At 40.1% G+C, this 27,076-nt stretch overlaps 1 protein-coding gene across 1 annotated transcript in view; it reads left to right on the top strand.

Moving 5' to 3' along the window:
• Positions 1-27,076, top strand: part of kcnd1 (potassium voltage-gated channel, Shal-related subfamily, member 1) — a 69,305-nt gene that overhangs the window by 7,453 nt on the left and 34,776 nt on the right. The window contains exons 2-4 of the mRNA XM_063465431.1: positions 3,807-5,018; positions 9,321-9,566; positions 15,614-16,326. Coding sequence (XP_063321501.1) covers positions 4,863-5,018; positions 9,321-9,566; positions 15,614-16,326 — 1,115 coding nt within the window. The 5' untranslated portion in view covers positions 3,807-4,862. The remainder of the gene's footprint in view (positions 1-3,806; positions 5,019-9,320; positions 9,567-15,613; positions 16,327-27,076) is intronic.

Genomic DNA, 27,076 nt, shown 5'->3' with positions numbered 1-27,076 from the left:
GAATGCAGGTTTTATTATAAAGTGTTATTGAACATTTAAAAGGCAGCCCACTGAATGATGGAAGCTCTTTACCTGATCTAAACACACTACTGGTCCCACTATTGAATAATGTATCTGTTTACTTCAGCTGATTCATTTCATAATCACAAACAGATGAATGTAGAAGACAAATAGAGCAATCAGGCAGATCCCATTAAAGGAGAACTCCTTTCAGGTTTGCTCAAAGCTTTTAAGCTGTACAGACAACACAGTGACTGATGGGTTGGATGGATTACATGTGAACACAGTTCACTGTACAGATAAATGCAGGGCTATAACATGTTGACTTTTATTCTGTAACTTCAGTTGTTTATGTTCTTTGAATTGTAGAAACTCTTTCAAACTTTTGGGATTCGGCTCTTGGGTGGTAATGACCATAAAACCAGCAGCCAACACATTACCAGAAGGGTCGAAGGTGCAGCACCAGCTGCTTGATGGGAGCTAAACGCCAATCCCAGAGCAGTGGCTGCAGATAAAAGGCATTATGCGGGTGCTGTAAATATCTAATGTTCACTCAGAAACCATGATGTCAGCAGGGATTCCCACAGAGAGGATGGGCAGATGGGTTTACTACAGGCCTGCAGACTGAGGAAAGAACTGCAGGTGGAAAAAGACTGTCCAACACGTGCCAGAAACAGAAAGCCTTTCAGCTTTTTAAGCTGTTTACTACAGACATTACTCACCTCGTGTGGTACTTCAAGGACATTCTTCTGGAAGTGAAACTGCTGAACTAACCTGAAATACCCATTTTAGAACCTAACCTCTATTTTCTTGGCCATTTAATTCAAATTACAAAATGAATCACAGGGAAGACATTCCTTAGCTGGTTTTAATGTGTTTTTTCAGTTTGCATATTAAACAACACCAATCTGTTATCATTCTCAGGAAGTCAGACGCTGCCATTTCATCAAAGCGCTCTTTGGCTTTAGTACATAATGCACTGGGCGATGGCAACAGGGAGGAAGGTTTTACTTCCAGTTCATCACATATTGATGCTTGTGAAGGACACTCGGCATCACATTTAAAAGCACTTGATAAAAAGAGACATTTGAACCCACAACAGTATTTTCCTCATTCTAATCAAAGCTGTATTCACTCATGGACTCAGTACTCAAGATCAGTAATGCCCTAATGCAAATGTATACGGTATATATCACCTCCTTGTTCATCAACATTTTGGCCCAACACACTTGTAACATTTAAGCCTTGATAAAAATTACCAGCGAAAATATAGAGAAAAGAAATAAGCGTCATGACAGAGTGACTGAATGTTTCTGTTCAGTTAAAGCTTTCCTGCTGAGATGATGGAAAGCTCAACTTGGAGCACGTTCACCGCTGAGCGCAGGGAAGCTGTGTGTGTGTGTGTCTGTCTCTGTGGTGGATTGCATGTGCTTAGTGGTAACTGAGGCAGTGGAGCTAAACTAAACTAGTCAGGCTGAAAGTGTATTCATAATTCATCAGCAGACACACACTGGAGACTTTACCGCGGCAGGACAGGTAACAGTCACAGGCAGGTGACTGTGTGTGCGCTTAATATGTTTTACTAAAGTACTAACAGCAACAGTACTACAGTATGGAAGTATTCTACTAATGAGAAGTAAAGGTAGTGCAAAGAAAACTGCATACAATAATGTAACTTTGTAACTTTGATTTTTAGTTTTAGTTTAGTCTGATTTCTAAGTCATATTTGAGGAGACTTTTTTGCATGCAGGTAAAAATTCCATATGAAGAGCACAGACAGATAAAAACTAAAAAACATATTCACTATTGCTTTTAGTATCATTGGGAGCCTCACAGTCAAAAACTTATGAGCAGAAGTAGTTAATGTTTGTTGATCATCACAAAGGTTTCTTGGGGTTTAAGAGGTTAAATTTCCTGAAGACGGCAGATTCAGTGTGATTCAACTCAAACCTGAGGAAGCAGTGGTTTTATTGCTCCCACTGTGGACTTAATGCAATAAATGCATGACAATAACTTTTCATCTGATGGTGAGGAGTTTCACAGGAAACTTTATTGTTCTGCTTTATTGAGTGAAGAACGCAGTGGGAGAAATAAAGAGAGAAAGAGGGAGATGGCCAGCGATGTTTTTCCTCGGCAGACTGAAGATACGCTACTCGTCTCATCATAAAAAACATCTTTAATAACCTGAAGCCTTATATCTTCATCTTAAGCACATGAACGGAGCTTCAGCTGTACAGCCCTCAGGGGAAGTTTGAGAAGGAAGAAGAGGATCAATAAACAGACATGAGATGTACATACTGTCCACTGTTCAATCAAAATGATTCGTTTAGATTTAATGATAAAACGAGTGTTTGTCTAAAACAGCATTATATGTGTTATTTATTTTTTCTGTCATCGTTTAGCTTGTTTTTGTAACACATTTTAAAATGGCTCTAATAAGTACTTTCTGCGGTGGTTTTCATTCTTCCATTCACAAATTAATGATGGTAGACCTGCCAACCATATTGCTCATGAGAAATAGAACTTCCGAGTCCCGGGGTTCAGAGGACACCTTCACATATCGATTGGCCAACGATTGATATACCAACCACATCACTGGCTCACCTGCTCGTTTGGGAGGGGGTTTAGAGATCTAAAGAAGGAGTTGAGGTGATTTGGGCATGTCAGCAGGATGCTTCATAGATGCTTCCTATGTGAAGTATTTCACAAGAGGTCACCTTTGCAGAACCACTCTGTAGATGTCTCTGCGTGGTGTCTGGGGAGAGCGAGGTCAAAGCATCTCTGCTTAAATTGCTGCCACTACAACTTGGACACGGATGGATGGATGGATGGATGGATGGATGCATGGATGGATGGATGAATGCATGGATGGATGGATGGATGGACCAATGTTGAGTGGATGTAATGAGGCCAGAACCAGGTTGAAAAATATCAGTTACATATGATCCCTTTGTGTTCCCGTTGCTTTGAGCTTATTGTTGGGTGTTTGCTTTTATTTCTCCTGCCTCATTGACATTGATTGTCTTCACCTGTGTGGTTACTCTCACCTGTGTTTCATTTCCCCCAGCTGTTTCCCATTCCCTGATTAGCTAATGTGTATAAACAGTCCAGCCCTTCTCCTCAGTCGTTGTCTTAGTGTCTGTTTGTCTTGTTTACCTACCCATGTGGGCACCTTTTTCACTCCTGAAGGTTTTGATTCCTAAACCAGCGATAGGTCATGAACAAAACTACTCATTTAGTGTCGGGAAGATCTCAGTTCAGGGATATACACATGCAGAACATGCTACCCTACTGGCACTGTTTCACAGACTTCTCCACACAACCACTAGAAATTTATGTATAGTTTGGTTGCTCTGTGTTTATCACTGATTACAGTGATTAACATCAGCCTACTGAGCTGTCTGTTAGGTAGATGAGGGACCTACTTCATACAAATGGGACTAATAACAACTGACAGTGGTCATTAAACAGGTTGATTAAATCAGATTTGGGGCTTTGATGTGGTCTGGGTCAGTTTGTGTGTTCCGGTATGTCTGTTGCATTCCCGGACACTTGGCTACCCAAGTCCACACAAATCAGCTCCTGAAGTAGGAACAAAGACTCTTGGCTGTAGTACAGTACGCCAAAAAAACAAAGTCTTTCTTCCCTGTAAGGACCCTTGCAGTTCCTACCTCTCTTCAGCTTTTTCCCACCCATACCTCCTCTTTTCTCTCTAAATTCAGTCTCTTCCCTCCTTCATTTCTCCTTCTCCTCCTGGTTTGTCTCTCACTCTCTGCTTCTTTTTCTGTTTGTGTGTTTTCTGACAGGACAACCATACATGGACATGGAGAAAGGAGCGCCTGACGTCTCTTCTACACTCAGAAACAAAGCTGGTGTCTCTCTTTCCCCACCACTAATGCCCCGGCAACTTCAATAAGAGGGAGAGACTAAAACACAGAGACAGATAAAGGGGAAAACGGCAAGCAAAAGCAGAAAGAGAACAAGAGGAAGAGTGAGGCTGCACAACCATAATCTCCACAGCTGAGAAACACTTAGAGGGAGGGAGGCAACACAGGCGATTCTGTCTATCTTGCAACTTCAGGGACCATCATCACAATTTAATAAGAATTTGAAAGGCTGCGGTGCTGCAACAAATCAGTCTTCACAGGGAAAGAGGGTGGGTGAGAGAGCTAGAGTCAGACAGAGAGAGAGCGAGAGAAAGGGAGGAGGCCAGACACAAATGTTTTAACGCTTCCCTACCTGGATTCATATCTTTCTGCCTTTTGTTGTAAATCCCCGCAGCAATAAACCTGCGACGGCAATATCAAAGAACCACTTTATTATTATTTTACACATAATCTATTGTACTAAGACTGCTGAGATTTCAAGAAATTATGTTTTCCTATCAAGAGAGTTCATATTTTCAAGAAGTGCATCCTGTTTAGAACAACAGGACTGAGAGGAACTTGTAGAGAAACAGAGAAATATTTTAAAAAAGCAGCGTTTACCCTGAGAAGTGTCTCGCAGGCCAGACGGAGAGGAACAGAAAGGACGGCGTCACTAGAAGACCATCCAAATTGCAACAAAATAAAAACACGGGCCTCACGTTTGTTCATCGATCTGCTTTCCTGCCCCTTTACAGCTTTTTTTCATGGCTTGACACCCAACTGCAATCTGGCCCCTCCCTTCCCCTTTCCTTCCCCCCCAACATGTCCAACCACCTCGCATCTCACTGCCCAGACCGCCAAAGGAAATCAGGGCAGCTGAAGAAGTGAGCAAGGCTTTAACCGAGCCAATAAACATTTCATTAGCTCCATCCGCTCTTCCCTCCTTCGACGAGGACAAGAACTCTCAGACTCTACAGGTGGGCGCTCTGATACAACATGGCAGCCGGCGTGGCGACATGGCTGCCATTTGCACGGGCGGCGGCAGTGGGTTGGCTGCCGCTGGCCAAAAAGACGATGCCCAAACCTCCAGTGGACAACTCGTCCAGATCGGATGAGATCCTGTACCTCAACGTCAGCGGGGTCAGGTTCCAGGTGGGTGCTGGCGTCCACTGAGCATGCTCTAAAATGCTTTCAAAAAAGTGGCTGCAAGTTACAGAAATGTGGGAATTCACAGTTGAAAGCTTTGTGACTGACTTTGTAGAAAAGTTTGAGTTTTGTAAAGAGCAAATTTACACTATTTTCATTGAACATCAAAGTTTGAACTCAAAAGAATAAAAAAGAAAGAAAGAATTTATTTTAAAAACATGAAATAAAAACAACATCTTTTCAATTTCTTGATGCATGCTCAGTCATCCAGGACATCTTTTCAATCGTCCTAACCAAGAATGAAAAGATGTAGTAAGCATGTCATCAAGGCCAATGCCTTCCATTACACTCCCCAAACATACTTAATAGATTAAAAGTAAAACTATGACTGTAAAGTTTATATAAAAACTGTAAGTGAAATATAATATTAGGTTGTTTTTATTGGTTTTTAGTGTAAAGGACACTTACTGTGTGTTATGAGCTTCCATCCACTCACATTCTCACCTAGGACCAAGTTAAATTCCCATTTTACTTAACGTGCATGCCTTTAAATTATGAGTGGAAGTTGGAGTACCAAGACAGACTTTCTGACCTTTCAATAAACAATATGAAACCCTAAAAATAAAACAAACGGCAAGCAAACAACAAAAAGAGAAATAAATTAAAAATCAGAAAATAAAAAATTATTACATTTAACAGGATGGAACAATTAAAACTTTGATGTTGTTGAATAAAAATGATTTGGATTAATTGACAAATGAAATGCATAAAAACTTAACCTCTAACAAAGCATTATGTATAAACATCATCAGATATTTCTTTAGTAAATAATTTTCTGTTTCAGAAAATTAAACTGTTGAGATTAAATTTAATGTTGAGATTAAGAATCTCACATGTGAGAGTCGTCCTGGGCAACACTACAGCTGAGTCTTTGCTGTTCAAAGGAAAATAAATGTGGAAGGAAAGGAAAAACCGAGGAGCTGGGCACCACGTTGGCATTATGTATGCTATGCTCATAATCTCCTACGTACATAACTGATAAATAACTAGAAGGGTTATTTTTTGGGTCTCTGACGATCTAATGAATGTAGCACCTGTTTGTCCGTTTGTCCTGCTGGTGTCCTGCATGAACGGATTCTTAACATCCACCACCCTTAGCTTCAGCAGCCTTAACATCCACCCTACAGAGGACGTACCTCCGCCCGTGTGTGCCACTACTGGGTGTAAGTTATGCGTTGTGAGCTTGTCCAATATGAATGTAAATCCTCGGGATGCCGGGCTGCTTCCTGACAAATCAGAGGCCTCGTTTATCAACCGCCTGTGGTGCATAAGCAGTGTTTATGCTCGTGTCCACATTCTCTATCAAACTTTTCATTTTTTTTCTTGGGTTTTAGATTTAAAAGCACTCTTCTGCATGTGTAAACACAATTCCAGCGGTAGACAACGCCAATATTAATATCAGCCGTGCAAAATTTGCAGGTTGTCAGCTGTAGTTAATAATTATTTATTTTTTTGCAGTGCAACATGAGTGAGTTTCAATTACAGCGAGCAGCTTTATTTCCCTGACATTCAGTCTTAAGTGAGGTTCCCTTTGTTATGACAAGAAAATGCAGAATTTTTCCGGTGAATTGTGCTTCTTTTAAATTAGTTTCTGCCTCCTGCTGCGTCTTTTTGATGTCAACAAAGCCTTTATTACACACTGCGTTTGTTGGACGAGCAGCTCCATAAACTACAGCAGATCCAAAGATTCTGTTAGTGCCATTCAGTTATTATATATTATATAATTTTATATGCATTATATAATAATTCAACATTGTTACACTTCAGTGCCCCTCCTTCCTAGTTTTTTTTCTGTATAGCACAGTCTATTAAAAGCAAGTGTATCAGATAATAATAATAATAGTGAAAAACAAAAACAGTCCTCAGTGATCCTGGATTATGATAAGAAAAACTACCTTAATGAGACTCCCAGCTCTCTTAAAGGTATTATTTTTTTGTTTGTTTTAATTTAGCAGGTCTTAATTTGTTGTTATTTTTTCTCATTAAAGTTGACCTATTTTCCTTTCACATAAAAACAAACCAGTGTATTAACTGAATCATGCTACATGCTATATTAGCCTATATTTGTTTACATTTTGAAAGCGATGCTTTGGCTATGAGCAGTTACTCTTCAGTTATTCCTGAATGTTTACTGTTGTGGGATTACTGTAAAACAGCACTGATTCACACAGTTAGGCAGGGGGATATTATTCCAGCACAGCAAGCAGGAAAGAAATATTCCCAGCTCCACATTTTTATTCTTGGACTGTTCTGGAGTAGATTTGCATGATTCAGTTAAAAATAATCCTTACTTGTCTTAAACTGGGCCTCGGTGCAGTTCATCCTCTGTCTGGAAGATGCCGTTTTAGCTCGTTTCCCTCCTGCTTTCAGCCAGCTTTCTGAAAGAGAACGTTTAGAGCAGTGAGCAGCTTTTGGGATTATTTGTAGGTTTCATGCAGACCTCATTATTCGAAGCTTTGGTTGTTTAATATGAGCCTTTCAAACATGAAATTCAACCTATGGTGTTGGTTGGTTTTCTAGTCATTGAATGCGACAGTACTGAAATCAGGACCTGCTGTGAACGCTCCCAAAATCAAAGTGGACTGAAATTCCATTTGCAGGTCCTACAAAGGTCAACTTCTAATTTCCTCTAAAATTGTCGTACATTTGTCTTTTTTAATGAAGAAGAACACTCTAAAGGTTATTAAAACTCATTATCTGTTGAAGTGTTACAGTCACTTGACATTTTCTAGGAGGAAAATTAAGAGCTCTGTCACTTACAGAACTATTTCCAGAAACTTGTGCTCCCGTGATGTGTTCCAGCCACGCTCCTACTTCCACGGCAGCAAGTTGTAAATCCTGTATGTCTAATCAGCGCATTGATGTGCATTTGGTAGAAATAATAATAAAATGGCTCCACAACTAAAATAGATTTGGGTAGCTTTCAGCGTACTTTCTGCTGCGGTGGCATAATAAGAGGAAAGTTCTTGTCGAGCTTGTGACTTTGTCCTAATTTTTCAAAACAAAATGCAGCAGCTTGAAGTTGCTGTAAAAATAGAAACTTACAGTAATGCTGCCATTTAATATGGAATCCTAAACAAAACAGCAGAGGCATTAAAAAGGCCCTACTTCACCATTACCATTAGTTACTGACAGTCCACTGCTCCCATCTAACATCTCACTGCCTCCTTCAAATAGCACTTTTGCTTTTCACATGTGAATGTGATATTTGGATTTTTATTTTTAGAATCTTTTGTACATTTTACACGGGTCACTTCACTAAGCCCCAAACCACCAGTGGGAAGGTTACTTCAGTTTAGAGATCGTTACCACGTTCTTCCCTTTCTCAAAGGACTTTTTATATTTGATTTATTTTCAAATAAATGTTACCAACTTGGGAATGAAGCAGAACATTCCTCTAAACGCTCAAACCTTGACATCCAGGATCTCACTGCTGGCAGCATTTTAAAACAAGCTTTTCTCTTTTCTCTCCACAGACGTGTTTGTCGATGGGCTATAGCAGTGCAGCACGATTTTATGTAGTTGTCGGAAACTAATCTGGTTGGCAGTTTGTTTGCTTTTTGCTGAAGTTTAGATCTTTTTGAAACAGGAGTAGTTTGCTTACACTGACGGACTGCCTATAGCAGCCTATATACTTTTGCTATTTGAGGGTGTTATTTCCAATGCAACACCGTGGACGAAATTCCATGTCCCAGGAACTAGCTTCAGTAACTGTGGCCTTCACCAACCCACCTGACTCTCACAGCATGCTGCTTCTTCGGGCTGTGCCTGATCAGGTCCCATGGGGCTAATGTCTGACCACCCCAAAGCTCAGGGAAGTGACTGAAAGAATAAAACTGGATAGGAACGAATTTGGCTGGGAGGGTGAGGTGTCCAGGAACGACTCAAAGTAGTGACACCACTCCTTCACATTAAAAAAAAGCCTGTTGAGGTGGTTCAGGCATGTGACTAGGATGCCTCCTGGATGCCTTTCAGGCAAGGTATTTTGGACATGTCCTCCTGGGTAGAAGCCCCAGGAATCATGCCTCTCAGCTGGCTTGGGAATGTCTTGGTGTCTCCCTGGTTAAGCTAGAGTCTGTGGTCAGTAAGAGGGAGGTCTAAGCTGTTCTGTTTGGACTGCTGCCCCTGCAACCTGAATCTGAATAAGTGGTAGAACATAAAAAGATGGATGATTGATGCTTACTGTACACGAGAACCTGAGAAAACTCCTCGATTCTTATCTCTTTTCCTTTTTTTTTTTTTCTCCAGACATGGAAGAACACTCTGGACCGTTATCCTGACACACTGCTGGGCTCCTCTGAGAAAGAGTTTTTCTTCAACGAGGACACAGAGGAATATTTCTTTGACAGAGATCACGAGATGTTCCGACACATTCTGAACTTTTACCGCACAGGGAAGCTCCATTACCCACGACACGAGTGCATCCAGGCCTTTGACGAAGAGCTGGCCTTCTACGGCATCGTGCCGGAGATCATTGGAGACTGCTGCATGGAGGTACACCTACTCTTTCTTCTACAAAGCCTCCCCCCTTGTAGTTCAAAATGTTACTAATTGTTACAAATTGCATAACAAATGAGAACCCACTTATACACAGATTGGTATTCATCAAGTTAAAGAGATAAATTGGATTTTGTTCCGTTATGAACAACAGAGGACACATTTTCAGTTGTCATCAGTCACATTATTGCTTTTCAGGTTTGTCAAATTGCTCCTAATGGTGTATGCAGTAATCTTTGCCACTGTCTACAATCAAGCAAATAAATGAGGTAATAATAGCCTGCTGAACCATCAGGTGTAGTAGGACGTCTACTAACCACATCTAATGGGGTAAAAAGGTCTAATAATGGCCATTTAACATTCTGAATAGTGCGGTATGAACAATCCTTATAGACGAAAGTGAGATTTTGGATTAAAAACCCCAAAATGTTGCATATTCTTGCCCAATGACTCCATCGAGCCTCTGGGCTTCATTACAGCTCTAACAGTCCAAATGATGAGGGCAGGTTTCAGCTTTATGTTCTTTTAACTGCAGTCCTTTTAGACGACTTTATAATGCCTGCATCATTTGTAGTGTACTTATGTGGACGCTGTGACCTTTGACCTTTTATCTCTTTCTAATGGTTGACTCTAATGCTGGTTATTCTGCTTCTGCACTCATTAAGTCTCTCTGGAGGGGAACATCATCAGCCAAACGCCTAAAGAGTAAAAACATTGATGGATCTGAGAGGAATGACTAACCAGGGCTGCTCTCAAACCCCATTATCAAACTTTGACTCATTAAAACAGCGGTGATGAGCCCTCGGAAACGGCAGCAGCCCAAATACAATCTGATTTGCCTTTTTATTGCTCCTGATTTTGGAAAGCTCCTTACAACGGCTTTCTGTAGGGGATTTCTTTAACGAGCCTTAAACAAGTCTCTTTGTTCCCTGCCCACTCTCAGCACAACAGATCACCTTCAGAGCTTGTTTTCCATTTTATTAGCCTTGTCTGCACAGACTTTATTTTTATATCCCCGTTTTTATAGCTGACCCATTCATTGACTCATGAATGAGTAATTGTTCATTTCCTCTTATTTGGCAGATCTGATCATTTCCACAAATGTTGATTCAGCTCTAACAAATTCTGGTATCTAAATTTCTTTTTTTTTACTCTGAGTCTTCACCAATTTCCCACAATTTTTTTTTTAGTCCTTTAGTCGACAAATTCGGTTCTTGTGTTTGATATTTACTGAAATTTGCTCGTTTACTGAATATTAAATCTCCTTCTAGATCAAACTGTAGAAGCTGCTTGCTGCTTTACATTTTACTTGTCTTGCTAAAAGCTTTCAGGAATGCCAGCAGCAGGTGCTAGAGAGAGAAACATTGATACATTAAAAAAAAGATGATGTAAAAACTGGGTGAAAGTACTTTGTTTCTTAAAATCTGAAAACTCCTCTATAAAAATATATATTCCTGTCATCAGTCTTTGTTTATTTTTAGCTGAACAAACATTTTCAGAAAGTTGAGGGTAAACATGAATCTCATCCCAGCATGCACTGGGCGAAAAGCAAAGTTCAGCTTTCTGCTCCATCTCAACCTGGACGCGTCAGAGTCTCCAGAGAGCATCTGGCTTTTATCCCGTCTTCCTTCTCTCACTCCAACCGGTCGCAGCAGATGGCCCCGCCCCTCCCTGAGCCTGGTTCTGCCGGAGGTTTCTTCCTGTTAAAAGGGAGTTTTTCCTTCCCACTGTCGCCAAAGTGCTTGCTCATAGGGGTGGATTGTTGGATTTCTCTCTGTATGTATCATTGTAGGATCTACCTTACAATTGTTGTTGTGATTTGGCGCTGTATAAATAAAATTGAATTGAATTTTCTAATAATTTTTACCTTTATGATGTTGAACCATGCCCCTTCTTTGAATTATTGTGGTTCAATATCAAAGCAGATAACTGAGCACTCACTTGTAGCACATTTATAAATGATTAAACTCCATTAGCCTTGCGAGAAACCACCAATTGATCTCAAACCACACAGCATTATTCCCAAACATTACGGAAAAGACAGCTGTGTGACCGAAGTTATTGCAACAGTGACCGACCTACTTGCTTTTCATCTGGCTCCTTTAAAGACGGGGACCAGGAGCAAGATTAGTCGCAGTCAGTTCCTGTCTTCAAACCAACTTTGGTGGGTCAAGACAGCAATAACACAGGGATAAGAAGAGTCAGCCTGCTATAACTTTTCATGCATTGTTGTATGAAGCCTGGGGTGGACTGGTGCAGATTCCACATATCAGGCATGACTCTCTCAGCCACAGACTAGGCCGAATGTAAACACAGAGTAAAGTACTTAGTGTAAGGGAAAGTTTTAGGCATGTGTTTCTCAGCTGGAGAGCAGAGAGTTGCTTTATTACAAACTGTTCCTCTTTATAAGCCTGAAATTTATGTGTTGTAGCTAACATCATGTACTCTGTGTAAAACACAAAATGTTATTTCAGTCAGATCCTGAGCCATCTGTGCGTTAATGCTGTTATTGTTCCATGTGCCTAAATGCACGCAGTGCTTTGGGATTTTCTGCACTGTGTAAAACAGAATCAGAGTTTTGCACCATGGCTGCAGTCTCACAAGCTATAGTTCAAAAGCCTTGTTATGTCTGAAAAAGTATGTGTGCTTGGTTTGTTGGCTTTGTTGGCCACTGATGATGCAGCTGCTGTGGTCGGCTGATAGAGAGGAACAGCCACACTCATGAGTGAAAAGATCAACCATAACCTGACTGTCATTCATAAATTAGAACTTGCAGCCTATGATGGGTCATTTTCATTTATTTATTAACTCTCAGACTCTGAAGGTTTGCTGTTGATTTCACTGAGCAAAACAAGATGCCCCCTTCCCTGTATGGAGGTTCAGAGAGGTGTTTAAAAAAAGTGATGCTCTGCAGGAGCGCGGAAAAAAATCTCTCATCAAAACAGACGGTTTTCTTAATCATCTACAGTAGTGTAATATTCATTCTTTCTTTAAACTGACAGCTTTTTGTGCCGTCGAATCTAACTTTATTAAATATTCAATACCAGAGCTTACTGTAATCTGATTACTTTTTTCAAGTAAGCAGTAAAGTAAGGGATTACTATTGCAAAAAAGTAATTAGATTACTGCTACTTTTCCATAAGCATACTCCGTTACTAAACCGGGATTTTGATTGTGAGAGTGTCTCATGGCAATGATGTACGAGCGTGCGACGTCCGTGGCAGCAACAGACGTGATCAACAATGCGTAAGAGAGTACGACCATGCAGCGTTTAAGCTTGGAAGTACTCACATTACTTTGAGTTTGATTCTGTAAAAAGTGACAAAACCATTAGTGTCCGCTGTACACTCTTTGTGGGAAGAAACTTCTTTCTACAGCAAAAAATTAAATTTCAAATCTGAGCGAGTGCTGAGCACGCTGCCATGAGAATGTGAAATTCACAGAGAACCCCCCGGATCCCCCCACTGACTTGACCGCTGTGGCACCGGTGCAAACCTCTACCCGCCCCACTCCTGCTAAACAGGTGACAATAGATTTAAGAGCAACAGGACTCAGTGCTGCTGAATCTTTGATTTTCTTTATTTTCTGCTGTGTTTCACTTGCATCTATTTGAAAGAGTGAGTGTAAACACAAAACATTATTTTATTTTATAAGCTGGAATATGCAGAAAATAGGTTTAAATGTTAAACACATTTCTCCAAGTCAAAGACTGTTGCATATAATTAAATTTTTTCTTGATGCATAAAGTTAAAAGATTAAAAGTAAAACCTTTTAAAAAGAGACTTTTCATTTGATTCAATTTTATATGATGGATTATGCAGAAAAAATAGAATTGGGCTGAAAGGTCTATTGCTTTATGTATTCAGGTTGTGTATCATTTTTGTTAAAAGTAACGGAGTAATAAAGTAACTAATTATAGTAATCAGTAAAGTAACGGGACTACTTTAACGGACACAGGATTTAATTCTGGCATGTTAAACCGTCTATTGTTACATTTGTACTTGAACTATGAGACTGCATCGTAGATATTAATTTGACTAATTATAATGGCGACATTTTGTAACATTCCTCCATCAATCCAATTAGTCCCATGATGCGTTGCCTTTTGACATATATGGTATGAAATAGCGCCTATGGAGGGAAGTAAAGCAAGAAACATCGATGCTGCTCTGTGTGCGCGCACTGCTGAGAGAAGGCAGGGAGTGATTGCTTATCTCTGTTCTGATCTCTGTGTAGAAATGTTACAAAAAGCCTGAAACACTGGAACCTACTCTGCTCCCTTTAAAAAGGAAAACGTGCATCCTCGTATGTGTCTAGCATTAGTATTCTCCTCCTTCCTCACTCTGACTTTCTGTTGAGTTCAGTTTACTTCTGCTCTGTTTAGTAACATATCAGTATTATTGCAGAGCGGGTCTGTGTGGGGCTCCGAGTGAGGACTGAGTAAAGAGCAACAGGACAGAGCCAAAGTTTTGTTAATGCACTCAAAGCTTTGACTCATCCAGCCCTGCCAATTACGCACTCTTCCTGATCACATCTCTCCCTCTCATCCCAAATAGATGAACACTCCTTGCAGCAACTGACACACACACATAACAGCACAAAATAAGACATGCTTTTTGTGTTAAATGTACAGCCATTTGCCTAACACAAACATTGGATTTGCGTGTTTTATTATTTGATGGACAGAGGAGTTGCGCTCATCAGCACAGACTGACTCGCCGTGATTATATGTTGGCAAATGATCTATATTTATATATTGGATCTTGATTTATTGCAGACCTTCACCAATCTGTTTTAGAGGGATTGCAGTCAGTGCGAGTAAACCATGTCAAAGTCGTGTCTTCGCCCCAGATTAGGGGAAAAGTATTGCATTGTTTATTTGTAATTTATGCATCAGAAAGTATTCAGTAAACTACATTTTTCAGACATAGTTGTGAAAGTTGTCTTCCTCCCCTTACCCCAACCGGCCGTGGCAGATGGCCCCACCCCTCCCTGAGCCTGGTTCTGCTGGAGGTTTCTTCCTGTTAAAAGGGAGTTTTTCCTTCCCACTGTCACCAAAGTGTTTGCTCATAGGGGGTCATGTGATTGTTGGGTTTTTGTCTGTATGTATTATTGTAGGGTCTACCTTACAACATAAAGCACCTTGAGGTGACTGTTGTTGTAATTTGGTGCTGCAGAAATAAAATTTAATTGATTTGAAAGTTATTACAAACTCTAAAACTAAGATAAAAACATCGTTAATATTGGAAAGCATTGTTCTAATTTAATTATTGAGCCAATGATGGGCTATTTCACCAAAGGAGCTCTACTCTGATGCTTCTTTGATTAGAAGTATGCCACATAACTAACCAAAATAATACTTTCTTGTCACTAGTATCCCATAGCAATAACTGCAATGACCATGAAAGTGACAACAGAAACAGGTACCTATTAGTTAAAAACATTAGTTAATTACTTTAAAGTATTTCTTCTTCTTTGCCTTCCAAACGGCAGTATTCTGAGGTTCTTTAAATGATATAAGTAAAATATTGCTGAATTGGAGCTTCACCTCATCACAAAATTCATGGTTTACTCTGACTGGTCAACTCCAGAAACCTGAGCAAGACTCTTATGTATCAGCGTTAGAAAAGGACAAATAAGTATATGAAAGGATTTTGTATGACTTCTGTCTGTTGATGTTTTGGCTCAAGGATAGGCAGGGCAGCCCAGCTGCTTGTAGGCAGTTTAAAGTCATAAGGTCTTTCCTTATCTACAGTGTAGGTGTACGAGGGGATTTGTGAAACTGTGTGAGCACAGACTATCAGAAATGGATGGCTGTTGTGCCTGTAATGTGTGTTCACCTGTTCTCCTTTCATAGTAAATGGACCTAGAGTTTGTATTTTTATCTGTCTTCTGAAAAATTCTTTCTACATGAGAAGAAACCTGATCTCATCACAAACTACATACAGTTGTTACAGAATCCCTTTGTTTTTTGCTCAGCCACATCAGGCACTTAATGTAAGCGACACTAAAGTTTTTCTTTTCCATTCCCCTTTCCTGTGAAGGAATACAGAGACAGGAAAAAAGAGAACCAGGAGCGTCTGGCAGAGGACACAGAGGCCAACGAGTCGATGGACGCCCCACTTCCTCCTGACAGCACCCCCAGGGAGCGTTTGTGGCGAGCCTTTGAGAACCCCCACACCTCCACCATGGCGCTTGTCTTCTACTATGTCACCGGCTTCTTCATTGCTGTGTCAGTAATCGCCAACGTGGTGGAGACGGTGCCCTGCCGGCCTCCAGAGGGCAGAGTTAAGGACCTTCCCTGTGGGGAGAAATATCAGCTGGCCTTCTTCTGCATGGACACAGCCTGCGTGCTCATCTTCACCTTCGAGTACTTGATGCGCCTGTTCGCCGCGCCCAGTCGCTGCAAGTTCATGCGCTCTGTGATGTCTGTGATTGACGTAGTGGCTATAATGCCATACTACATTGGCCTGGTGATGCCCGAGAACGAGGACGTGAGCGGCGCCTTCGTCACCCTCCGGGTTTTCCGCGTCTTCCGAATCTTCAAGTTCTCACGTCACTCACAGGGTTTGAGGATTTTGGGCTACACGCTCAAGAGCTGCGCCTCCGAGCTCGGCTTCCTGCTCTTCTCCCTCACCATGGCCATCATCATTTTCGCCACCGTCATGTTCTACGCCGAGAAGGGCACCAAAGGCTCCACCTTCACTTCCATCCCGGCCTCCTTCTGGTACACCATCGTCACCATGACGACCCTGGGGTGGGTAAACATCAGTTCAGTGTTGTGTGTTTGCTGGCCTGACGTGTAACAGAGTTTTATCCTGCTACTGATGACTGTACACCTGTTAAGATCATCCCCATGGCAACCTTGGCAGGTTCAGTTTCCGTAAACACTCTGTTTCGTGTCGGGACATGGATACGTCCTCATTATTAGTTATGGAAGACAGCTTTACTGTCTGTTTCCACCATGAAAAGAGATGAAGTGTGTGCGTTGCGTGTGTGTCTGTGTGTTTGCTTCCCACTCGTTGCTTGTCGAGTACGGTGGTGTATCTTCACCCTGCTGCCGCCTACACTCATCACCGCTGCCATGTGGATGGAGTTTGAATGTGTGTGTTTGTGTCTTCACCCTGCAGCTCTCCAGCCCCGATCTATTATCTGCTTTTCAAAGAGCCTTTGGAAACATCAGAAATAGAGCGTGAGTCAGGAATCTGCCATAAGCTCAGAGCGAGCCGACCATACTGCTTTTTAACAACACACATTCAGCGCGTCTTCTCTATACGACTCTTTACACCTACCTGTCTGTGAATGGAGAGAAAGAGAGTTCAAAAGGTGTGAATGGGAAAGTGTGAATTGCCGCGAATGACTCAGACTGCTCAGTATTGTAGTAAACAATCAGCAGTGTTAAAATGTAAAGAGTTGAAACACTGACTAATTTGGGTGAATGAAAATAAAAGGTTTTTATGGGGTTTTTTTTCCCAGCACAATGCTGGCTATTAAAATCCTGCACTTTGCATCGCATCCAACAAGTTGGCTGAGTTTGACTTCTGCAGCCTGCAGGGTGTACTACAAAACAAGATTAATGGGTTAGAGAGTTATATAAAGCTTAAAGTCACGTAAATGATGTTTTGGGAATTTTGTAATCTCACGTGTTGTGCTGCCACCAGATTGTACAGAGGGAGCAGTTTGAAAAGATTACATTTTCTCTAGAAACAAAACTCTTTTGCTTTCAGGTTTGACTTATTCTCCTCTCATACCAGCGCTGATGTAGCTGGTTTGCCTGGGTGGCACACCCATCGTTCACAAGCGTACTGCAGAAGGTACTCATGCCCCACCGGTATAATTGCTATGGAGCTGTGTCGACGTCACCATTGGTGTGCAAAGTGACCAATAATACTGTGGCCCTAACACAGCACCAATTAGGGGGGAAAAACCTATTCCATTAAAATTAGCATCACTTTAGTTGTACAACAAACTAATGCAGTTTCACATCTCCTTTATAGGACAGAAGGCTTTAATGCTCAAACACATTCAGTTTAAAGTTTCAGAGCTCTGATGTGAAGCTATCACATTAGAAATAAACAGCAGCACTTAGCGCTCACTCAACATTAAAATAATTAACTCAAATTAAAATGTTCTGTGGGCTGAAACATTAACCCCTACATGTAAAATAAAACACATCTTAAGAGAGACAGACCCCTCTCACTTTGGGTTATGACTGGCTATAACCCAAAAGGACATCTTGTACATAATGAGGTTTGCAAGCAGCTATAGTATAACAGGAGCATGTGCAGGTCATGTGGTGTCCATATTAGTTGACTGGTGATGCGCAAAGTGATCGTCAGTCAGTCTATTCTTAGTGGTCCTCTGTGTGGAGGACTGTGTGGCCACCATCCACCCCAGCCTCCATCTGCTAACAGATACAATTCACAAATACATTTTAATGGAATTATTTGACAAATTACATGGCTTAATGTGTGGTGCTGAAGAAGTGTTGTCTAGTTTATGGTTATAACTCTTAACTAAGCTTGTTAACTGATTACTTAGTACTCCATCATGTCACTTAAATATAGTCACTTCTGGCTTCAAAACAAACATCAAAATGTGGAGTCCAGAAACCAACTGGTAACAATGTTTTCAAAAGTAATGTTAAAAATTTTAAATATAAAATGTTGTCATATTCCCCAAAGCAAGAGAGAGGAGAACAATTTTGGGAAAAACCCAAGTCTAACAAAACACATGCACCTCTCCTCTCCTCTTTTTTTCCCTCTCCTCTCCTCTCCTCTCCTCTCCTCTCCTCTCCTCTCCTCTCCTCTCCTCTCCTCTGTCTCCAGGTCCATTAGTTATCAGCAGGGAGAGGCTGGCCTCTAAATGGATTCTGCAGGCAGCAAAACATAACCAGGGCTTTTACCTCATCCCTCTTTCCTTCATTTCTTCTCCTCCTTCTGTCTTTCTACACCCTTGTAGGGAGTATGACTTTCTTTCCTTCGCTTCGTTACTGTTTTCCTTCCCTTTGGCTTCACACCAGAAAATATGCGTGCTAACAGAATAAATAAAACTGCACTGTGATTGATGAATTGACTCAATGGCCCAAATATTGACCCGTGGAAATCAGGTCAGCAGTCACCAGCCTCTTCAAATCTCTTCTTCAATAATCTCCTCTGATGTTTGATGTTCATAAATTAAGTAGGAAAAAATTAATAAAGCTGTCAAAATAAAAATGAAATTAGATATTGGAAATAATGGACATCATTTCCCCGGAGCTTTGGAGCAGAGTGACCCAGAGTTAGCATCTGTGCTTGTATGAAGGCCCCATTAATGCTGAACAGTATGGACACGTTTTCATTGGAGTGTTAAATATGTTGACTCATTGTCTGCTAGTTTGTGTTCAAGCACTGAAGCCAATGCAGAAGCGCCTTAAAGCTGCATTCTTTCCAAAGACCAGCAGGGGGCGACTGCTGTGGTTGCAAGAAGAACTCCAATTAGAGAAATCCTGCCTCAGCAAATGCTTTTCTAATGAGTCTATGGACTCATTCAGTAGCTTCAAATCTACTGACTATAGCACGATTTTAATCTGAAATATTATGGTACTCACTGGAATCAAAAAGAAGGATAAAGCAAGATATTAGGGCTGACCTGCTGTGTGACTCAAGACTCACTGCTATTGGCCTTTTCCACTCGTTTTTAGGGTTTTCCAGGGTTCTCCATTGTTGTGTTGTTTGTGCTGCATACAAATGACATTATGGGACTTAAGACCACGTTGGTATAATGACCCCAAGAACATTGAACTGGTACTCAGTTGTAATGGAAAACAACTGAAATCAAGTAGAATCAAGTCGAGTAGGTACTAGTGGAATAGAGACATGTGACAACCACTCTTTACTCCTCGCTTTCAAAACAAAAAGATAGTGACGGCTCGAGGCTTCACAGCAGTGGGTGATTCCAGGATGTCAATGGCCATCTTTTATATACAGTTGCGTACAGTGTTTCTTGAGTTGCTCGAAAGAATAAGAATAAGAATCCTTTCTTATGTGTTTCAAACAATGAAATTTCGTCTGGTAGCTCGGCACAGCAGAGAAGAAGCACGTAGCTCACCCTTTTTACATACTGATGTATATACTATACATGCATATATACACACAGAACCACACTTTTTATATCTATGTACACACACAAAAGAAAGACACTATAAAAAGAAGCACTATGAAAAAATTGAATCCACCCTATCCACTCGTGCAGGTGTGCAGAATAAATATTTGCAAAAAGTCACAGCATTGAAATGGATTTCACAGCTCTGAGGAAGAAGCCGTCTCTCAGTCTGGTGCTGCGTGTCTTTATGTTTCAATACTGCTTTTAAGTAGGAAGCAGTTTAAACAGTCATATAAGCAGGAAACATACATTTCACCCGTTCAGTATAGATGCTTGAAGTAAATCTAACTAAAAACAGATGAATGATGGGAAAATGATCACCAGGGACATGAATGTTATTTCTCATATTTTTGCTGTTGTCTGATTTTTAAATGAAGGCTTTTTGTAGGATGGTAGACTTTCAGAGACTTTCAAATGCAACTTGAATTTTGATTTTCAGCTGGGATTTTAAACCTTTTTCTCTACGTACAGTCTTCCGCTCTTTCTTCTTCTTCTTTTCTTTACATCCCCCGGCATATCACTCTTCTTTTTATCTCTCATTGCTTCTCTTCCTCCTTTCTCTCTCCAGCTTGTTTCTTGTCTGTGGTCCAATCTACTCATTTGTTTCTCTTTGTTCAGTTTGTTATCACTGTTTTTCATCGCGCTGCTTTTATTGCTTTGCTCCTGTGTTTTATCACTGCGCAAATAAACTGGAAGTGAAATCATAAACCCATTGCAGCCCGTCCAGAAGCAATATATGTGAGGGGAAACATAATCTGCTGGAGCTCATTCAGAGAGCTGTTGCCAGGAAAATGTGCACACTATTTGTGTCTGGACTTCAGATAATCCATGCTTTCCTTCAGGTGGTCTGATAAAAAGCATTTAAATGGAACAATTAATAGTTTACCTCACTGGGGAAACACTCTATTCACCTGTTGATGAGCTGAAATTATCTCATTAAGATTTTCTTCTACTGTTCAGGTGGAAATTAAAGAGTGGCCATGACACGGAAACTAGACTAGAATACAAACGAGACGCATTTGTATCGAGGACTCTCCAGTGCAGTTTCAAATATTAAAGAGATTTTTTTTCAGAAGCAAAAAACTTTTTAAAAGACAAACTAAAAGGGGGTTCAAAGTCCCAACTCAGTGTTGGATCAGTTAGTATGTAGATGATGTTGGATTAGCTCATCCACGGTTTTTCTTTGTTTTCGTTTTCTTTTTAAAACATTTCTACCAACATAAAACTTTTTAAAGTTAATCATAAATTTCATAGTTTTGCATATGAAAGAAATATTATTCAAGCATTTATACAAAGAAATATTGCTAAAAGATAGTCAGCTATTTGCTTATTAGGTGAGTTTGTGCAAAATCATTTGAATTTTAATCCAGTTCATTTTTCGCCAGTCAAGCCCTGGTTAGTTTCTGGGAAAACACACTGGTTGTTAGTACGGGTCAAACACACATTTATGGCCCTCGGGAGGTTAATCCAACCTGAAACACATTAGACAAAGACAAGCATATAAGAGCAACTTTATTACCCCCTCTGTATACTTCAGCTGTACAGAGTTTGTACTGCTGCAGAGCACTTTACCATCGGTATTATTTATAGGAACGAGATAGGAAGCAGCCATTTCCTCTGAGGAACAGGATGTATATGAGCCTGAGAGCAAGAGCAGCACTGGCCTTATAAAACAGCCTGGATGGAATTATAGGCCATCTCAACACATGGCATACACTGTTAATGTTTTAATAGAGAGGAAGAGGTGGGGAGGCAGAGGATTCAGACAAACAGAGCTCCAAGTAGAAGAAAATGAAAAAATTCTAATCAGAGTCCAAAAAATCCTTCTGCTAACAGGCTGGGATATAAAATGGCCACGGACATGGGCTGATTGTTCCGAGACTTATGGCACCGTGTGTTTGAGTGCCTTTAAATATTTAATGTTTGAAAGTCGCTAAAGTGACACCCAAGTGAAAATAAGCAGCCACAAATGGACTGAAATAACCAACGATTTCACTAGTTCAGAAAATATTGTTGGCACATGTGGTTGATTTCTCACCTCCAGTACTTTGCAATTCCTGGAGATCCAAAGTTGTTCAGTTGTGCAATTCTCATATTTTAACTGTTGGAAATTTTCAGTAGGATTTTAGAAATAGACTGGATTCTTGAATGTTATCCAAGACAAGATTCTGAAAAGTTATAAGGCGTGATTCTTGAATACTGTAATGCTTCAGGCGAGATTTTAGAATCTGAACCTTTGGCAAGATTTTGAGACGCTTTAAATTAAAGTCTTAATTTAACCAATGACTGTGACATTTACATTTTTGGATGAGAACTTGCCTAAAGATACTTAGCAAAGTGAAGAATGTACAGAGAACCACACAATGTTCCTTTCACCTGCCTTTAAAGAGATGGTTGAAGATTTGACTTTATAGTTTATGTAAGAATAAAGCATTGGTTTCTGATGTTTTATTAGGTAAGAGTTCATGACAGTATTGCACCAATGTTGGTCTCCGCAAAGGTAGAAAGAAAACTGCCTGAACAAATAACACAGTTAAATGAAATTTGCCTCTTTTTTTTAATCTTACAGAAGATTAATTTAGCTTTCTCCTGTGTGAGAGAGACACAGAGAAAAATAGAGGAGGGAATCACGTGATCACCACGATAGGGGATTTGCTGATCTATGTGACCTTATATCTATCCTATCTTACTGGGCTGTGATGGAGTAAGAACTCCACCAGAGATCCATAACGGAGGAGAAATCAACTGCTGTCTCCTTGGCGGAGAGCTTTGAGGGCCACAGTGTGACACCGATCAATAACCTGCGATCGATCGACTCCTGGCAGCAACTGTAATGAGTCTCTGATCTATGCTGTTCTAGATCTATGCAGGAAGTTTAAGTGAAGGGCAGCAGATCTAGAAGTCCAGATGAGTGCTGGATACATTAAATGACAATTACTCGGAGGTTGTTCATTTTTCTTTGGTTTCAAATTCATACAGATTAGATTGATGGTTTTCCTTTTAATGAGTCGTAAACCTCTCAAAGTATTTTCATTTTGGACGTTTTCTAAATTTTAAATTCTAAATTGCGTTTAAAAAGAGCATCTTTCTTGTTAATGCATTAATTCCATGACAAAAATAGTTATTACTAAGTCTTCTATATATTAGCACATCAATCCAGTTTCCCTACTCTAGTTGCATTTTCATGAATGACACTTTAGTCCAGTTTTTGTGTTCACTTTTCCAAAAGTTACATTTTTATTGTTTTTAACCATATAATTTTCCTCAGTGCCATTTTAATACAGCTTTCCTCGGTGACTTTTATGGTGCAGTTTCCTAGTTGCTGTTAAATATTTAAATAAATTAACTGATTTGACTATCATAATGTTTTCTTTTATCTCTCCTGTGAACAGTTTTTCATTTTTATGATGTCATGATAATAATAAGCTTGATTAGTTATATACAACTGATTTATTACACCTTAAATCAACTTTTATTCTCCCACAGTGCAATGAGAAAGTGAGTCCGCATAGCTCCCCTCTGTGCGTGTTATGTAACAGGTCACACTTGTATAAGGTGCTCCATTCAGACAGTGTCGGAGCAGCAGCATGACATTTACCACAGGTCATTATGTAACATGGTAATTATCAGGTGGTACTAATCAGAGTATGCTAATAGAGACATTTTTGTAATGTGGAGGTGCACACAGCATAAGTGTTCATGAATGACTTCAGCAGGGATCTCCAGCCTAATATTCAGAGACTTTGTTAGCTGTGATGTGCAGATGAAACAGCCCCAGTGCAAAAACATTTCAGTCATTTCTCAGTTTGCTTTTTACAAAGTGAAAAATAAATGAGATCAGAGTTTGGTGTGACCAGTTTCCTTTAGAACTGAACCAGTTCTCTTTAGTACACCTGCACACTATTTTTTAAGCTAGTTGGCAGGTAGGTCAGTCAGCAAAGTACATTTCTTCAGTGGATTTAGGCTGTCTCTTTCTCTTTTTATTTCTTTAAGTAATCCCAAATGACTCCATGGTTTTGAGAGCGAGATGCTTGTTTTAGACTGGTTTCAGACTTTGAACTGTTTTTGCTCTGGATGGAGGTTTTTTTTTTTTAACTTGTTTTGCTTGATTTTCAAGTTGGCTTTAGACTTTAGATTGGTTTCAAACTGGTTATAGAATGAATTTTGAATATTATTAGACTGGTTTAGACTAGTTTCAGAAGTGGTTTCTAACTTGATTTTGAAGTAGTGTAGATACTTTAAAGCAGTTAAAGCAGTTTAGGCTGGTTTTAGACCAGTTCTGGACTAAATGCTGGGTTAGTTCTGCAACAGTCTCTATACAGTAATATCCCAAATATTAGCATAGTACCTAAATGCAGTGCATGCAAATTAGATGATGTTTAAAATGGCTCCTTATCTGTACAAACTGTTCTCTTATGATATTAATTTTTTTAACACCTGATTCTGTTAGACATTTACAGGCAGGATCATCTTTTATTGTGAAATCAGTGACCTTTGTAGCTGCAGTGTGTGTAATGATGTTAATATTTATTCATGTAGCAACACTGAACACATTTTCCTCCACCTTCTTCACATTCACAGAAAACACTCACCATATGGGCCAAATTCTACAACCACAATCTGCTGCACATACATATAGATAGTGTAGTTTTAAACTATTATATCACTTAAAGGCAAAATTCTCTCAAACCAATGAAGTAGAAAAAAATAGATGGATATCTATAATCTATCATAATAGAAATATTTAATTTCCCAGAATTACATTTTATGTTAATTAGTTGTACAATATAATATGATGAAATATAGCTTCTAGCCTAGACCTCAGACTAAAATAAAACCTGAACAATCATTCAACCCTCTGTGTCGACTGAAATTTCCTTACAAATTCAATAACCTTCATTGGTCCTCACAGAGATACATAAGCATGTGCACACACTCGGTCTCTTCCCTTCAACAAGCACTACCAGGAATTTATTGCAAAATGTAATTAAGGATTTGATTCTTTACTTTTACCCCAGAGACATGCACACGCACCCAAACACCGCTCACAGTGTCCTTCAACATGGCAAGAAAGTAATTTATCTTGTTGCTTTGTGATTAGGAAATCCTCATTTCATCACAAATCCCCTGACATGCACGAACACACACACACACACACACACACACACACACACACACACACACACACACACACACACACACACACACACTTCCATGCCTCCGAGCCTGGGTGGGGCTGTTACCATGGTTACGTACACTAGCCTATGATTTTTCAGGTGGTTTTTGTGGTCAGAAGATTTCATAATCTGATTAAAGTATGATTTTATGTGACAGAAATTGAGACAGATGGTTTGTCAGACATGTGCATGCACCCAACTGCACACCCACCCACACACACATGCACGCACCCGCACGCACGCACACGCACGCACGCACGCACGCACACACACACACCCACCCACACACACACATGCACGCACACGCACGCACGCACACGCACGCACGCACGCACGCACACACACACACACACGAGTGTGTGCTCTTTTTACTAATGTTATGGGGACATAGATCTATTTATATTGAGACACTGTGAGGACCCATCGGCATAATGGACTATAATTTATAAAACTAGTATGAAGACTTGGTTTAAGGTCAGGGTAAGTCTCCAGGTAATGAATGCACTTTAAGTCAGTGTCGTCTGAACTGTTTCTGTATTACTCATGTTCCTTGGGGACCTGAATACCTTTACACAGCTGCACTGTGGGCGGGGACTTAACTTCCCTCTGGGGACAAAATAGTGTCTTTATCAACTCAAGTTGGGGTCTAATTTTTGCGTCTTTTAAACTTTTGTTTCTGTTGTCCAATGTAGATGATAATTAACTCTAAGGTTTCTTTCTCTTTTCAGATAAAAAAAAGAGCACAAATTCTGCCTAAATTACACGACTCATAGCATCAATATTTGCATCTCATGTTGTACCATTATTCTGCCAAGTTTCTTTACCCCTGAGCCATAAATGAAAGGGTGACCCTGCCGGGTGGGCGGTGTGGACACCCAAGTTTGGGAATGCGATAACTCGAGAATTGATATCATAGGTTTATCTACTATGAGGTTGAGGGGTACCACTGGGTGCTGCCAGTATTTTCTGCTCTATTTTCAGTCACAGTGTGTTAGCATCACATGTTTTAACAATATATTTACACTTACTTTATAGTTTCATTTTCAATTGCATTTTTAAGTACTTGGTTAGACTTTGGGCAAGGTCATTGTTTGGTATATTGTATGGCCCATCCCTACAATAAACTTCCAAAAACATGTATTCTAGAGCCTTAAAATGCTACAATATAATACTACTACTTCTTGTGCTTAGACCACTTTAGCTGTTAGGCACCTGATTAAAGCGTGAAGTCAAGACTTGGTTAAATTTCCTTATTATGTTAGGATGTCTCTGAGAAATGAATGTGAGTAAATGCAGTGTTCTCTGAAATGTGAGTGTGTGAGTGCTTCTATTTTACAGGGTTATAAATACACAGAGCTATAGTAGGGACTGACTTGCTATTAAAGACAAGAGAGTCTCCAGTTCCAAGGTGAAATCCTGTATTTAGTTTTTTTTTCTCACCCAGCTGCTGCTGGCCCATTATTATAGAGGGTAACGTGTGCCTGTTCAGAGGTTTTAGCATTAACATTGCTAACAACCAACCTTATCCAAAACTTAGACTGCTTTAAAAAAACACCCTGATATTCATATGTCCTCGGTAAAAACTTTAAAATCAGTTCAGAAGAACAGAGGAAATTAAATCTGAGCTCTGAATCTACGTGTCGACCTCTGCCGCCCTCCCATCATCCTTGCGTCTCCCCCACAGCCTCCAATAAAGCTCGCAGCTATGCCGGTCGTCTGAGGGTCAAAGCTTGTTTCCCTCAGCACAGATTTCACATTAAGCTGATTTACAGACACTGAAGCTACAGTGGGAAGTGTTGGAAGAGAAATAAAGAAGAGCACAGGAAGAGAAGACAAGGATGATATTTAAGCCGTTTAGTGTAATATGAACTATGGATGGCCACTGATATTAGAAAGTGACTAATGACTTTGACAAAGTAAAGTCGTGACACAGTTCAGGAACTATAATCTTTTCCTGCTTTAATCATTTATCACCTGGATGTATCATATTGATTCTGTGTTCTACACTGCTGACTTTATAAACTCTTGTTCAGTGCTAGAAATCTAGTTTGGCTTTTTTAGGTGAATCCAAAGAATGCTGAATATATATTGTGAATGATTAGGAATTAGGAATTCTATCCATCCTTCAAGTTGTTCAAGAACAATTTTAGAAGGTTCTTGGTGTCCTTGATATTAAAAGACTTCTTT

Source organism: Pelmatolapia mariae, linkage group LG20 (assembly GCF_036321145.2).
Source record: "Pelmatolapia mariae isolate MD_Pm_ZW linkage group LG20, Pm_UMD_F_2, whole genome shotgun sequence".
Taxonomy (NCBI): domain Eukaryota; kingdom Metazoa; phylum Chordata; class Actinopteri; order Cichliformes; family Cichlidae; genus Pelmatolapia; species Pelmatolapia mariae.
Note: the sequence above shows the minus strand (reverse complement) of the source record. Positions and strands in the feature narration are given on the sequence as shown.